This window comes from Anoplophora glabripennis, unplaced genomic scaffold (assembly GCF_000390285.2).
Source record: "Anoplophora glabripennis isolate ALB-LARVAE unplaced genomic scaffold, Agla_2.0 scaffold206, whole genome shotgun sequence".
Taxonomy (NCBI): domain Eukaryota; kingdom Metazoa; phylum Arthropoda; class Insecta; order Coleoptera; family Cerambycidae; genus Anoplophora; species Anoplophora glabripennis.
The window spans coordinates 452,947-468,166 of record NW_019416733.1 but is presented as its reverse complement, the minus strand read 5'-3'; the positions used below and the strand labels follow the sequence as shown (position 1 = coordinate 468,166).

Genomic DNA, 15,220 nt, shown 5'->3' with positions numbered 1-15,220 from the left:
TCATATTTCCATTTTCTGCTAGACAGAACCAATCAAGAGATTAGTGATTTATTTTTACGTAATTATTCTAGAAACAAATCAAATAACGGCGCGGACTTAATGTCAAAAGTCAATTGTCAAGATTACGTTACAAAGAAAAATAAATTTGTGTTCCATAGTATTGACCAGGAAGACTAGACAATATTGACATTTAAACCTGGTGTGCGTTCCGTAATTAGAATTTTAGTAAAACGCACTAAAATTTTTGTTGAGGGGTTGTGGTTAACTAATCTTATTGATGCAAGATACTGTGTGTTCATTCATTCTTCTTTCGGTTTGTCCACTGATTTCCCTAAGAGGTTGCCATCTCCTCTCAACAAAAATATTTACTGCGTTTTACTGAAATTCTACTGAAGCTAATTACAGAACGGACCCCCTGCTCCCTGTTAGGACGTGAGATGTAGAGGTGTTTTAAAATCTTATGAGCTTTAACCTTCATATGCGCAGAAACATAATTCCGACCGTCGCCTAATTATTCTACGTCCTAAAAACATTGCACCTATTATTCACAGTCTCTCTCGAGCTCTCATTGCGTAAACAAGCCTTTGATCCGATTACAAATATCATAATAAAATGCCCTATTCTTTATTATTTTAATTTAAGCAATAAAAATTTATATAACGAACGTTCGCCAGTTGACTTTATTGATGCCCGAGCACCTTAGTTCATTTCTACTTGTAATGATGCACGTGGTCTAGTTCTGAGTCAATGTTTTCACAACGTGCTTATTAGAAGAATTATGCGGATACGCCACGCCTTTCGCGCATTTCGCGGCTCATTAGATATTGGAACACCTCTACCAACGTAGTCCCAACGATCTCCTTAACCTCGTCTCCTAAATCACAGCACTCGGTACAAAGTCGACGTGTCTAGCTGATTACGCCTTAACGCCATTATTTTCATCATATAAAGGGTGTTTTGGAAATAGGTACGGTAAATTCAAGGGAATTTTTACTATAAGATCCACTTCTTATTTGTGGAAGGGCGAAATGGGCGGTGACTATTAGACGCCTTCACTATACCCATTCTTGTTTATCACATGGATTTCTATGGCTTACTTTATCGCTCTCACGTAACTTCAGACAGACCATCGGTACTTTCCTACCCTGTATACAAAAAAGCAATTGGATTATTTCCTTGAACTTTGTATGTGAGACAGAGATATCCTAGAAAATATATGTCATATGCTAATCATGCCTACTGGTACAAAGCATAACTTTATACCTACTGGCGTAGGTCTCATTGTGGTAACGGCACGGCTCGTGGAAATAACTTTTTGTAGTTTTTGTCCAGCAACCGGAAAAATGTCGCTTTTCGGAACCTACTTAGGGGCGATAGTAATTTACCATATTTAATAATAGAAAGCGTAAAAATTTTTAAATCCTACTTTTCAAGATACAGGTATTTATTTTAAAGAGTATTTTATTATAAATAAGGAAAATGTTTTGCAATATAAGAAAAATTAAAAATTTCGTTTATTGGAGATTAATTGTACTCAAAACATTGTTAAATAATTGAAGTTAAAGAAACACACTTCTACCACAGAATAATCTAACAATTATTTTGTGCTTCTACTGTTACGTTTTTAAGTAATCTGCTTTAACATAAAACAATCATTTTCAGATTATTAAAGAATTATGACTGAAAGTTTTGCTCTTATCAACAGTTAATATATGAACGTTTATTAATAATTACATGTATAATTAGAAACAAATATTAACAATTATTAAAACAAAAAATGACACATATAATTGGTAGACCAAATTTTTTGGATCCTTTCCAAGACTTCATTTTAAGTTGCGCCATTTGATTTGCTAGATCAAACCTAGAATAAGTTATTTGTTCTCACGGAGAATAATCCCAACAATTTGGCCCACTGATTACCAAACTAAATATAACTGGTTAGGATTTTTTCACAGCTTACAAAAAGTGTTAGGTAATTATTTTTAATATTCGATATACTTTGTTTAGAGATTATAAAACCTTGGGACTTAAATAAAATTATTAGTGAATCATTTTTAACATGCAATATAAACTTATAAAAACCAGTGATATTAATATGGTGAAAAAGTAAAGATCACAGTCAGTGTAAGTAGACATAAGATTCAATAGAATCACTTGTGAATTAATTGATCGTAGTTCTCATTGCTAACGCAGTTGCTCTCGCACTCTTCGAACGGCAACGATTCGTATACATTTTCATTATTTTCCGCAGGTTTCGATATTACTCTTCTCTTCCTCAAACACCTAGAAATCGATGTATATTAATTCATTGGCACTATTTTTCTAGTGGTTAAGTCACTAAAAGCTTAAGATTTCTCACCTGTATATAAAAAATCCTGCAGGAATTAAAAGAAGTAACAACAGTAAAATATACAAATGATTATTACTGCTATTCGATTCCTTCACAGGAGGGGCAATAGGCGTCTCTAGCTTTTCGTAATAAACCACATTGTGTTCTGCACCTTTGTAATTATTAGTGATAATAAAAGTTACGCAATATTTAGTTTTAGGTTTTATTTTTCCTTTTTCTGAGCTGTCTATCGTTAGGGTTTCAGTACTGTTTTTTTCAACCTGCAACATTAAAAAGCTCTTTTTGTTCTTCGCGATGAAGATAGATTTTTCATATTACCTTTAACACGTGAGATATCCACGTATTTCCAAATTTATGGCACAAGTTGTCACGAATCAACTTATCTTTCAAGAACTGAGGTTCGATGTCCTTCTTCGAGTCGAAATCTTGTACGATCGTCGTTAAGTTATAAGAATCTAATCTCCGATCAAGATATGGTAATTTAAACGACAAACTGTGATCGGTTTTCTCTAAAAGTTTAGGGCTTTGGTTTATGTGATCACCTAAATCGTCAGTCTTAATCATTGTTTCGGTAAAACCGCTTTTATACATTGTGTTTACCGACTGTAAATACAATATATACGAAGCACTATATGGCAAATATTTAATCTAAAACGAAAAAGATCACAGTACAATAGTATTTATTTCCTAATGTTCGCTTATTACCTGGTGAGTATACTTCGGTGAATACGATTTATTCTCAACTTTGTACACTTCATGAATATGTTCGGTAACTTCACTAATCGCATCTTTCTTTGTACTATTCAAAATTATGTTGAACGATGTGATAGTGCCGTTTTCCTTGTACGGATGCAACCACGTTACATTTAGGTGGCAATAATCAGTGGATAAGTGACAGTCGACGACTTTGTAAGTTACGTTTGTCGGGGCTCCAGGCACTAAAATTAATGTTCATCAAAAATAAGAAATTTAACTAAGATGACTTACCGCGGTCCACTGTGTACCCAGAAACGGAAACCTCGTTACCAAAACTGTCTGAATTTTCATATTTCAGACTCGCCCTAAACGAATACTGCTGGGAGGGCATTAGATTGTACACGTAAACGCAAAATTTTTTCGGCCACAGAGGACACTTTTTCACCTGGAAGATGTAAGACTTGCATTTACTGTGAGACGTAGTGATACATCGGTACAACTGAATTTTTGATGGTTTTCCGTTTAGATTTTTCGGCAGGTCATAACGCAAAGACGAAGAATTGTGGTCTATAGAATACAGTTCCAGATTTTCAATAGGTGGAGCAACTGAAAATGTATAAAAAAACTTATAAAGGATGTGAATCGACAATCTTATGAGATATAACCCACCACCAGGTAGAGTTGTAAAGTTCAGGACCATCGTGTTAGTATGGACCCCCTTGTGGATGTTCGCCGCATTTCTGGCCGTTACGATATTCAATGAATAAGGGGTGTAAGGTTGCAATCCGTTTATCTCATAACTAGTGACCGTTTGCGACGATACTCGTTTGGTGAAATTTAACACGGCATTGTTAATAGTTAACGTATAAATTAGTTTGCCGTATATTTCTGTGCAAGGTACTTTTTCCCATGACACGTATATTGTTGAATCGGATGCCCTTAATTGAATTTTTTGTGGTAACTCCTTAAAAGTAGGTTCCTCTGAAAAAAAAACGTAGAATTGAAATATGTTATTAATTTTATTCTGGAATCTACTTTTAATGTATGTATGTTAATTCGTTTGCTTTTACTTATGCTAATGTACCTGTTTCCAACGTATTAACATACACTTGTTTATCCACTTCGTGTAAAACAGTTGAAACTGTTATGTTATACAGAGTGAATGGCACTAGATTATTTATGATTACTTCGTTATATTTCGTCGTCAGGAATCCGCTAGACTTCAGTCTTCTCGCACTGTAAGGCTCGGTGGTACAAACGTCATTTGCCTAAAAAATATTAGCCGTATGCAAATATTAGGCGGTGGCGTTGAAAAATATTCCAATCTTATACAATTATTACACAGAGTGTAACTGAGATTTTTGGTCAAATTGTATAATGTTATTTTTCTACATCGATATAAACAGTTCCTATAATGTACATAATTTTTGTAGTTTGACGTGGGATCTGGGAATCCCCAATCAGTTTCTGTTTTGACCTTAACATCAAGGCACTCCTCTTCAGTGGCCAGTGATTGGAAAAGTATTTGAATTTATGATATTGCACTTGACTGCCCAATCAGTGACCATAAGTCTTTGCAATCAAAATCATTCAAATAACAGATTAACGGGCTAGTAAGTTACGGATTATATGGTGCACTGAAATTAAAAATACCTACCAATATTTTTCCAATCAGTGACTACTATGACCGCTTTCCAGAGGAGTTTCTTCTTAGGGTCAAAATATGGTGCACTGGTCTGGTGCGTGGCCTAGATGATTTTTTTTTGTGGGGCTGTGTTATCCACTACTTCAATTTTTTTCGTTATTTCAAAAATAACTTGATGTTGTGGCACTACTAGCAATACGTGACATTTTGCTGACATGCTGTTGCAGAGCACGTTTTTGTAAAGCCTTTAATGTTAATTTGAAACATCTTTGAAGAAAATCCATCTCCGAAATGTAAATTATGAAAAAAGAATCTGAGGGATGTTCATAGGTTTTTAGAAAATCAAAAATGTAATTGTAATTTAAAAATAGTTATTTTTGTATGTAGTACGCGAAATGGTACTATTTTGTTCAAGAATGGAAGTTATTGTGCCGAGCTTAGCTAGGCAAAATCTCCATTTGAGAATGCAAAAGCATTTCGTGTTCGAAATGCAAACAATATTTTTTCGAAAACTGCAATAAAATAAGAGAATTGTGTTATATACAACAATTCAATTTATATTTGAAATCATTTGAACTCTGTTTGAATCAAGATGCTGTGACCATCAACCGATAGCAACCTAATAAACCATAAAAATTAGTTGTTTGAAAAAGTAGTGTCACAATTATATATTGTAATTCATATTCAAAGAGTGTTTAATTGAAAATGAGCTCGGAAAGTGAAAACGAGCATTTACCAGGGGAAGTATTGGAAGCGGCACAAAGTGCTGTTTCACAATTAATCCCCAAAAAAATCGTCGAGACAGTCCGAGATTGCGTACAACAAATTCAAAGGGTGGTGTAGTTCGAAGAAAATTCAAAAAGTGTCCGAAGCAGTATTACTGGCATATTTCGAACATAAAATTAATAAAATTAAACCTTTGACGATGTGGTCAGTATATTCCATGTTAAAAAGTACACTGAATACCAAAAAAAATGTAAATATCAGAAAATTTCCAAAACTAATACCATATGTAAAAAAAATTAGTTGCATACCTTCCGAAAAAGTCCTGCTATATTGCAGGTACTTGTTGCACGACTGCCACCCACAGAGGGCGAAGACAATGTTTTAATTGTCAGTGTTGCGAGAAACAACTACTCCGAGGGATATATGCCCCTACCGGCATTGAATTATACTCGCAACACCTAGTGCAACAGCTAGGGTCGTTCAACGAAAATGTCGACTTTTGATGACAGTTTTCGAAAAAACTTATTTGTTTTAGCGATGTCACTACAAAGTTGATTTATTGTAACTTTTTGCTATAAAATTTTAGTTTTCTACCCTAAAAGTAGGCAACCATTCCAAGAATTTTGAGTCTATTCTTTGTAAAATTATTTCAAACTTATGTGAACTGTCATTTCTTTTGTTCTCATTTAAATCTCCAAAAATATTTCTCAATTATGTCCAACTTTTGTCACTATGGAAAATTAAAGGAATCCTTGTATTCCAAATTTTTTATAGTTTAGAGGGATTTTCTTGTTCTATCATTGTCTTAATAAAAGTGTGATTTTTTGTCTATAAAACACCAGCCTTAACTTGAAAATTAGTGTTTCAAGACACGTGTTTATAGGAATTGTTTTTTTTAATACATGATGTAGAACCATAAAAAATTAGCAAACACTTTAGTTACACTCTGACTTTGTAACAGTACCTGATACATTATAAAATAATTAATTTCATTTCTAGTATCTTCCTCTGGCCAAGATAATTTAATTGACGTGGAATTACTAACAGCGGTAATCTCCGGAAAATCTAAAAAAAATCTAATCACAAAATATTTTGAACAGCGAACCTTCTTACCCTTTATTTTATTATATACAAGCCTTCTGGGTCTCCAACTTGGCATTTTTATCAATTGGCAAGATACATAATCCTCTTTCTCATCATCCAAGTCCATATCGTTCAATTTTAAATAAGAAACTTTAACTTCTGCAAGAAAACAAGGGCAAATAACAAAGTTCTGCATATAAAGACACCTTACCGTTTTCGTTGCACACCCTAACGTTGTCTATGCCCCAAAATCCATCCGATTTTATTTCTGGATTCTTGAATTTGGTTTCTACGAATAAATTTAGCTTATCACTCAGTATATTCTCCTCCTTAATCTTTATTTCCATCCAACGCACATTCTAAAATACGGATTTATGAAATTATACGCTATATTAACAGAAACGGTTTTCTAGCTACCTGCAAGTGTCCAACGGTTTTTAAAACTTTCCTTTGTTTCTGGTGCATGTAAAAGAAGACTATCTCGCAGTTCTCGCACACCGACAAAAGTAAAGATATGCACAGATCTTTATTGTGCAACGTTAGCATTGGTCCCAGACGGCTTGTCTGTGTGGTGTTTGTAAAGAAAAATTCGTCTGAAATATGTAGTTGGTAAATTGAAAACATATATTATTTACTCTCCTAACTAAAGGACATACACAAAATTAAAATATTAGTAGATCGGTTTCAAACTTATTAAATCTCATCAGAATGCCATGCAGTTGAGAAGTATTGAAAATGACCCTCATATCAGCACTAAGCGATTATTGAAACTATTTAATACTACATCCAACGGTTCGTCGAATTATAAGACATAATCTACTTCATCCTTATCATATCCAAAATATTCAAAAATTGTTACCCCAAAATTTAGGCCAAAGAATAACTTTTTGTAATTTCATTTTGCATTTATGAAACACCCTGTATATTCTTAGGTAAAAATAACAAATTAATATTTGTTTGAAATGGTACGATATAGTTATTAAATTTAGAGAACTTGTTAAACTGCGAGAGAAAAAAATTGTATAATGGTTATAGCGAAAAAAGCATTTACTTTTATGAAATTTCCATAAACTTGTTTCGTTGCTGCGCACCAACAAATACATAGGACTGAAGTTTCCCTCATCGACATGCTTAATGACAGTCCTGTTTAAATTCACGTCGATTAATTTAATAGTCCTATTTGCATCGAAACTGACGACAAAATTCCTCCACTCGTCGTTTGAGAAAATATTTGAAAATGCCTAAAAAGTACATAAAATTATATGACACGATAACGATATCTAAATTACCTTATACTGTTCTAAATACGTTAAGTTAACGTTCTTTAAATCCTGTGGTAGAGCTGAATATTTATTGAGATATATTTCTGTCTTGTCAATATGAAAATGGTAGCAAGGATGGTTGTAAGGGTTCCATCCGGAACAAACTAGCAACTCGATTATACCGTTAGCTCTGACGGAAATGCCGGATTTAAATACGTTATCGATTTCTATTCTCTCCTCGAATTCTTTGGTGGTATTTGATATTAATATTGGCTGAAGATCTAAAAAAATATTACTTTAATCTCTAAAATTAAATATTTGAGAGGTAGGTATATAACGATTTTTATGTTTTACCTTCCCATCGATAATCAGTAATAAATTCTTTAGTTCTAGCTGAATTGTCGTCTATAGTCCAATCCCTTAATATCCATTTTGTGGAGCATATATTATTTTTGGAAAATTTGCAGTTGTAATCACTATTTATTGTGGGAATAAATTTGGTAGCTAAAATAATTTTAAAAAGTAATAAATATTGAGTTAAATTAGTATTTAGTGTTGTAGATATTTTTCATATGTATTTATTTACATGCAATGACGATGATACTTACTAATGTTTGGAATTCTTTGCTCTTCGTTGGGTATGGGATACACCCAACCAACGGCTTCATATCTTTCGAATTCCTCTGCGATGCAACTTGGCAGTATTTTAATTTTGTCCTTTTTAACAATATACGTTAAATTAATACCCCCATTAAAAGGAAATAGTGTGAACAGTAAAATTAAAAATATCATTTTCCTCTTCCTCTAAAGCACATGAAATAAAAATAGCTGACTGAGGGCAATATTATGCAGTTTATTACAAAAGGTAAACAGAAACACGTGATTTACGATACCAAATCCTTATCTGAAGATTGTTTACATCTGACCTAAAAAAGGAGAGAAAGCATTCTTGCTCAGCCAGTTGCTTAACTTTGCATATTAATTCACACATAACATTATAATTTACTTACTTCTTTATATTTTTAAATTGAAACGATTCATTAATCATTTGTTTAGGAAGTTACAGAACATTTGCTAGCAATTATTATAAATAGAGAAGTCCTTGAAGTGTTTATTGCATTCATCATTTGTTCTAAATTCTAAATCATCATTTGCATTTATGAGAACAGATTTAATTATAGTTCAAGAATATAGACAACTTACAAAACACACATGTATATGTTACAATTAATTATTTAAAGCCCGCCGTTCACTTAATAATTATTATTGATATACAAACATGCTGGCATTCATTTCTAAATTTAAATAAACACTGCCACTTACTGGAGCTAGCCATTTATTTTTGTCAGGGACATATTTAAATACCTATGTGGCATTTAAATTTCTAGTGTTTTGAAATATTCATATCTACAGAGTGAGCCAAGAAATTTAGGTCAAGATGGAATTGTTACCTGCACCTTTTTCTTTTGCGTTTTATTTAAATAATATTTTTTATGATTCTTTTAATGTCTCACTCTTCTTAATTTTTTTTTTGAATTTATTGTTTTGAAAATGAAACAACTGTCAATCATTTTTTTATTTCAGATACTTTTTCATTGGACAGGTAGGAAATTTTTAATTTTATTTACATTACAAACATTAAATCATGCCTATTGTTTCTATTAATGGTTTAATGGACCAATTTTGATACTTCTGAAGTTTTTCATGTTTCCCAAAGAGTACTAGTAACTTTCATGATATTGATTAACTTTTATTTGTGAAATTTTTTTATTTTTACATAAAAAGATAATAATTCGTGTTCATTAGTTTTATCTCTAGAAAAAAAAAAAACAAAATTGGAAAACCCTAAATCTTTTAAATAAATTGAGACGTGTTTTTGTCATTCAATTTAATTTTTTCGTAAATGGAACTCGAGACATTTGAACTACTTTTAGTGTATCTTCTCCGAAACGCCAAAAACTATTGAAATTGGTTCATCCTGTTCAATAACTTTCTTTTTTTTAATTAGTGCTTATAATTTTCTTCTGTGGGCAATGAACCTACATTGAAAAAGCCCTACATTTCTTAAAAAATGAAGGTAGAGAATTGTATTTCCTCCAAAAACCCCAAAAATATTAAAGTTAGCCCACCCTGTCCAATGATAACTTTTTTATTTAATAATAATTTCAGTAAGTTTAATAAGTTTCTTCCCTGTGATGAAAAACAACTAAAAATTGGAAAAGTCTTGCATCTTTTAAACGAATGGAAATATAGGTGCAATTTTTGCTGTTCAATGAAATTTTCTCGTAAATGGAACTCGAGACATTTGAACTACTTTTTGTGTATCTTGTCCCAAGCTCCCAAAAATATTGAAATTGGCCCAGCCTGCTCGATAATTTCTTTTTTCTTTAATTAGTGCTTATCTTTCTTCTCTGGGACAATCAAACTAAATTAAACAGCCCTACATTTTTTAAAATACAGAATGTGATTTTTGCCAATGATTTTCTAGTAAATTTAGCTCGAGACATTTGAACTACTTTTAGTGTATTTCCTCCAAAAACGTTAAAGTTAGCCCACTTTGTCTAATGACAACTTTTTTATTTCATGTTTGTTTTAAAAAGCTTCTTCCCTATGATGAAAAATCAAAGAAAATTGGAAAAGTCCTGCATCTGTTGAACAAATCAAGATATAGACATGTGATCTTTACCATTCAATGATATATTCTCGTAAATGGAGCACAAGACATTTGAACTACTTTTAGTACATCTTCCCCAGAGTATTGGGTTTAGCCCAAACTGCTCGGTAACTTTTTTTAAATTTGTGCTTATAAGTTTCACCTCTAGGACAAACAGCCTAAATTGAAAAAGCCCTACATTACTTAAAAAATCAAGGTATAGAATGTGATTTGTGCCAATGAAGTTTTCTCATAAATTTAGCTCGAAACATTTGAACTACTTTTAGTGTATATCCTCCAAAAATACTAAAACTTAGCCCACTCTGTCCAATAACAACTTTTTTATTTAATTTGTTTCAATAAGTTTAATAAGCTTCTTTGCTATGATAAAAAAACAACTAAAATTGGAAAAGTCCTGCATCTTTTAAATGAATCGAGATATAGAGGTGCGATTTTTGCTGTTCAATGAAATTTGTTCAAATGTATCAAACTTTTTTTCTTTAACTCAAATTTCTTTGCTAGGATACACAATCTTCAAAAAGCCCTAAATTTTTTAAAAGATAAAAGTAAAGATGTGAATTTTGCCATTCAATGAAATTTTCTCGTAAACTGAGATGGAGACATTTGAACTACTTTTAGAATTTTTTAAAAGATAAAAGTAAAGATGTGAATTTTGCCATTCAATGAAATTTTCTCGTAAACTGAGATGGAGACATTTGAACTACTTTTAGTGTACCTCTTAAAAACTCGCGAGTGTCAAAATCAAATTTCTCGTAAATTGAGATGGAAACATTTGAACTACTTTTAGTGTATCATTTCAAAACTCGCAAAAGTGTCGAAATCAGCCCACCCTGTCCAATAACTTACATTTTTTTCTTTAATTTGTGCTCCAAGTTTCACCACTATGAAAAAAAAAAGGTAAATAAAACAAAAAATGTAATCAAAACTGTTGAAATTTACGTTACTGCAAAATGTAGTAGTGACAATAATTAATACAACGATTAGAAAGCTATTATTAATAAATTAGCATACAAAAAATTATCCAGGTGCTCATTCCATCCCCTGGGCCTCCTGTTGCTGCATCTGGCTCGGGGTAGGCGTTTCTTTGTCGCCCTTCTTTTTAGATCCGGACACGATGTCGTCGATGCGAAGCAACAAAATTGCCGTTTCAACCGCAGTTTTATACGTCTGCAGTTTTACCGCCAGGGGCTCCCACAGCCCTTTCTTGTCTTGCTCCACCAACTGGCCCGTTTCTCCGTCGATTCCCCAAGCGCAGGGCACGTTGGGATCGGAATGGTTCGCGTGCTTAGCCCTTAACGCTGTTAGGGTCTTTATGGTGTTGGCGCCGCAGTTTTGGGCCAACGTTCTCGGAATTATTTCTGGAAATTAAATAAAAAAAAAGTAGGACATCCTGTATACTTGAGCAAAAGATAGATTCTAGAATTAGGTAACAATTTTTTGAATATAGACGTTTTGAGTCTTTTAACGAGACATCTTCAGGACTCTCAAATAAAACAAACAAGTATAAGACTTGTAACTTGCTTCTTTAATTCAGAGCACCGAAGAGGTCTCAGTAAAGAGATGAAATGTCGACATTCGAAAAATTTCGGATTTTTTAAATTCTAATTTAGCCAAAAATGCTGCCATAAGCACAAGATAAAGTTTAATTGTTTTAAAAAAATAAATACTAACCTAAAGCATGCGCCAACGCCTTATAAGGCCCGTGAGTGGCTTTTTGTAGCAATCGCTGCGCCACAGCCATTTCAATGGCTCCCCCTCCGGGAACGAGACGGGGAGAAAGCACGATATTCCTCGCCACCTGCAGGGCATCCTGAAGATTTCTCTCGATTTCGTTTAAGATATCTTTGCTCGCGCCTCGCAACAGGATCGTACATGCCTAGATAAGGAAAATTATACAATTTACAGCACAGTACATTATTTTTAACAATTTCGTAAACCACTTACTTTGGGATTTTTGCATTCCGTGATGTAGCAGAAGTATTCGTCGCCGAATTTTTTGATCTCGAAGAGGCCGGCTCCTGTCCCGACGTCGGATTCCTGCAATTCTTCTGTCCTGTTAACGATAGTGGCGCCACAGGCGCGGGCGATCCTGTTGTTGTCGGATTTACGGACTCGACGTACGGCGCTGATGCCGGCCTTGAGTAGGAAGTGTTGCGCCAAATCGGAAACTCCCTTTTCGGTGAATACCACGTCAGGCTTCAGGGCGATTATTTCTTCGCACTGGCGCTTCACGTGTTCCTCTTCAATCTCCAGCATTCTAGTAAAGTCCTAAAATAATAAATACGGGTGACAATATAGCAGTAAAATTATATAAGCTGAGATAGTACCATCAAATTCAAATCCCAAGTTCAAGAAAAAAAAATTAATAAACTTCGTGTGTAACCACATTCCCTATTTATTTCAGATGAACTGGAAATTTGGAATCGTGGGTACCATCCGACAACTTTTTTTTTACATGGATGTTATCGGAGCACTGTACAGCAGATTCTTGTCTATATTTTACCTTAAAAAATTTTTTGAACCTTTCAATATCATTATTTATTTATTTATTTATTTATTTATTTATTTATTTAACAAAGTNCTTTTTCATACTCGTTACGCATTTTATCACATTCATCGCAATACCATCGTAGACCAGGTGTTTTTAATAATTTTATAATTTCAGAAGAAATACCAACACAATTGGAATGAAAAACTTTGCTGCAAAACCCCGCACAAGAAATAGGCGTAGTTTTTCGTCTCTCAATAAATTAAATGTAATATTAAAGTTTCAACATAGACTTTTTCTGGTTTCATGAAAAAAATTCCATATCAAATTAATTAAAAGAAAAATTATACCCAAAGTAAGTTATTTTAGAATTAGACAAGTTGAAGCACTTCGGTCGATGGTGTCTTTATTTCGTTATTATTATTATTAAATATTACATAAAACAAAAACTTACTGCGTTTCCTGTAATTTCCACATTTGTTTGAGATTCGCCTTTCTTATATTCCAATGCACAATCCAAAAGAATTATCCTTGGATTCTGGAAAAAATATATATCATTCTTCTGAATTTAACTTCAAAATTACAGTAAAACAACAAACCTGAATATAACGCCTCATTTTAGGATGTGTAACGTCTTTATTAACCATAACGCCTTTCAAAATCTGGGATTCCTCTACCGACCCACCCGGAATCTTTTCAACTTTGGCATATCTTTTTATATCCACCTCTGTCCTACCGTTTTCCTCTAGAAGTACAGTACTTACTGCATCTAGGGCGATATTAACGGCTAAGTCTGACCATTTGCTAAGGAACTTTGTTCCTACACACCCTTTTACCTAAAATTAATACATTAATACATGTTAATGTAAATGATCAAGCGACTTCGATTAATTTACTTACTACTTGGGCTAATGCAGCCTTATCGCTCCTCTCGACTGGTACACTTAAAGGGCCCTCTAAGTACTGTACCATGTCTTCCAGGGCTTGCCTGTACTGACGTATAATAACGGTCGGGTGCATTTGTTGCTCCAAAAACTGTTCTGCAGCAGCCAACATCTCGCCTGCTAATACAATTACAGAAGTAGTTCCATCGCCAACCTAAAAAGCAAAGTACAAAAGTAACCGTTTTGTTCATTTTATTGTTAACTAATTTTCACCTCTTCATCTTGAGTTCTAGCAATTTCAATCATACTTTTAGCTGCAGGATGCTGAACTGTGATCTCACGTAGTATAGCATTGCCATCGTTAGTCATAACGATTCCTCCCATAGGATCCATCAACATTTTTAACATGGCCTGCGGCCCCAAGCATGTTCTAATTACATCAGCAATTTGCTGAAAAATTATTTTGTAAAAAATAAACCAACTTTTATAAAAATACTGCATTTTCGACATTAATATATAAAAAATTAAATTTCAAATTATACCTATATTATATGACTTATAAAATGTGTATGGACAAAAACACTGTAATCGAAAATTCAAATTTAAACGTTGCATTAGCCTTAATTTTAATCGAATTAAATTTACAAAATTCACGTGTTAAGACATACCTTTCCGGCATTTATGTTCTCCAGCTGAACTTTTCGGCCCGATTCTCGTTTGGTGTTTTGACCTGAAATAAAAAACAAATTCTAACTTAAAATACGTGACTATTTAAATTTTTTAAAAACCTACTTAACACTAAAATTGGGGCTCGCCCTCCACCAAACATTGTCTTTTAATTTGGATTACTTTTGTACAAAACCCACACGATAGGCAATTAAATGAAATAATGGAACAAAATCAGGCAGAATCATAGAGAATAATGACAGAAGTTAACAGAAGACAAAAACCATTGAGTTAGAAAATATAACAAACTTTTATGTTTCGGCTGTACGCACTACGCAGTTAAGGTCGTAAATAATAACCAATAGTAATTGACGTACTTAAGTTGAGTTCCTAGCGGGCAGCCGACCAGAGCACACGTGTTTTGTGAAAGTGTAGTGCAAGGAGCAAATTCTACCTGCCTTTATTAAGGCTACCTGGAAAGAATCCCTTTCTTTCCTTTTAATCACCGACCTAATCCCCGGCTTAAGCATAGACGCCGTCGGCATCTTTGTTACAGCACCTGTGCCGGGGTTATGCCCAGGTAAGTTTTTACTTATTTATCAGTTATTTTCATTACTTTAGAATACATTTCTTTAAAATTGCGACCCCCGACAAACAATATACCAGACAGACAAATACACCAAAAGACACGTACGCCCCCGTGAGGGGGCATCCCCACACGACTAACACTTACACACCTTCCC

The 15,220-nt window shown here is 33.5% G+C and overlaps 2 protein-coding genes across 2 annotated transcripts; both read right to left on the bottom strand.

Annotated features, from left to right (window-relative positions):
* Positions 1 to 1,501: 1,501 nt before the first annotated feature.
* LOC108904723 lies at positions 1,502 to 9,071 on the bottom strand. Its single transcript, XM_018707380.2, has 16 exons — positions 8,776 to 9,071; positions 8,374 to 8,691; positions 8,120 to 8,269; positions 7,793 to 8,046; positions 7,555 to 7,744; positions 6,921 to 7,096; positions 6,715 to 6,862; positions 6,534 to 6,662; positions 6,385 to 6,485; positions 4,134 to 4,317; positions 3,719 to 4,030; positions 3,341 to 3,655; positions 3,059 to 3,291; positions 2,672 to 3,001; positions 2,363 to 2,613; positions 1,502 to 2,286 (listed from the first exon to the last, which is right to left on the bottom strand). The coding sequence occupies exons 2-16, from the start codon at positions 8,555 to 8,557 to the stop codon at positions 2,154 to 2,156; spliced, it is 3,090 nt and encodes a 1,029-aa protein (XP_018562896.1). The 5' UTR covers positions 8,558 to 8,691; positions 8,776 to 9,071; the 3' UTR covers positions 1,502 to 2,153.
* A 2,282-nt stretch (positions 9,072 to 11,353) lies between these two features.
* On the bottom strand, positions 11,354 to 14,718 carry LOC108904680 (T-complex protein 1 subunit gamma). Its single transcript, XM_018707319.1, has 9 exons — positions 14,604 to 14,718; positions 14,480 to 14,541; positions 14,085 to 14,261; positions 13,828 to 14,025; positions 13,527 to 13,763; positions 13,382 to 13,465; positions 12,384 to 12,707; positions 12,111 to 12,315; positions 11,354 to 11,797 (listed from the first exon to the last, which is right to left on the bottom strand). Exons 1-9 carry the CDS (start codon positions 14,638 to 14,640, stop codon positions 11,469 to 11,471), a joined length of 1,653 nt encoding a protein of 550 aa, XP_018562835.1. The 5' UTR covers positions 14,641 to 14,718; the 3' UTR covers positions 11,354 to 11,468.
* Between the last annotated feature and the right edge of the window lie 502 nt (positions 14,719 to 15,220).

What these genes read in the sequence shown, in the direction of transcription:
- LOC108904680 (XM_018707319.1), bottom strand. Translation starts at nt 14,640, where the DNA reads ATGTTTGGTGGAGGGCGAGCCCCAATTTTAGTGTTAA. An exon ending in AAATGAGGCGTTATATTCAG is followed by an intron (nt 13,466 to 13,526) that starts GTTTGTTGTTTT and finishes TATTTTTTCCAG; the next exon opens with AATCCAAGGATAATTCTTTT. An exon ending in CGGAATGCAAAAATCCCAAA is followed by an intron (nt 12,316 to 12,383) that starts GTAAGTGGTTTA and finishes TTCCTTATCTAG; the next exon opens with GCATGTACGATCCTGTTGCG.
- LOC108904723 (XM_018707380.2), bottom strand. Translation starts at nt 8,557, where the DNA reads ATGATATTTTTAATTTTACTGTTCACACTATTTCCTTTTAATGGGGGT. An exon ending in CGTATTTAGAACAGTATAAG is followed by an intron (nt 7,745 to 7,792) that starts GTAATTTAGATA and finishes TGTACTTTTTAG; the next exon opens with GCATTTTCAAATATTTTCTC. An exon ending in ATTATTTTATAATGTATCAG is followed by an intron (nt 4,318 to 6,384) that starts GTACTGTTACAA and finishes AATATTTTTTAG; the next exon opens with GCAAATGACGTTTGTACCAC.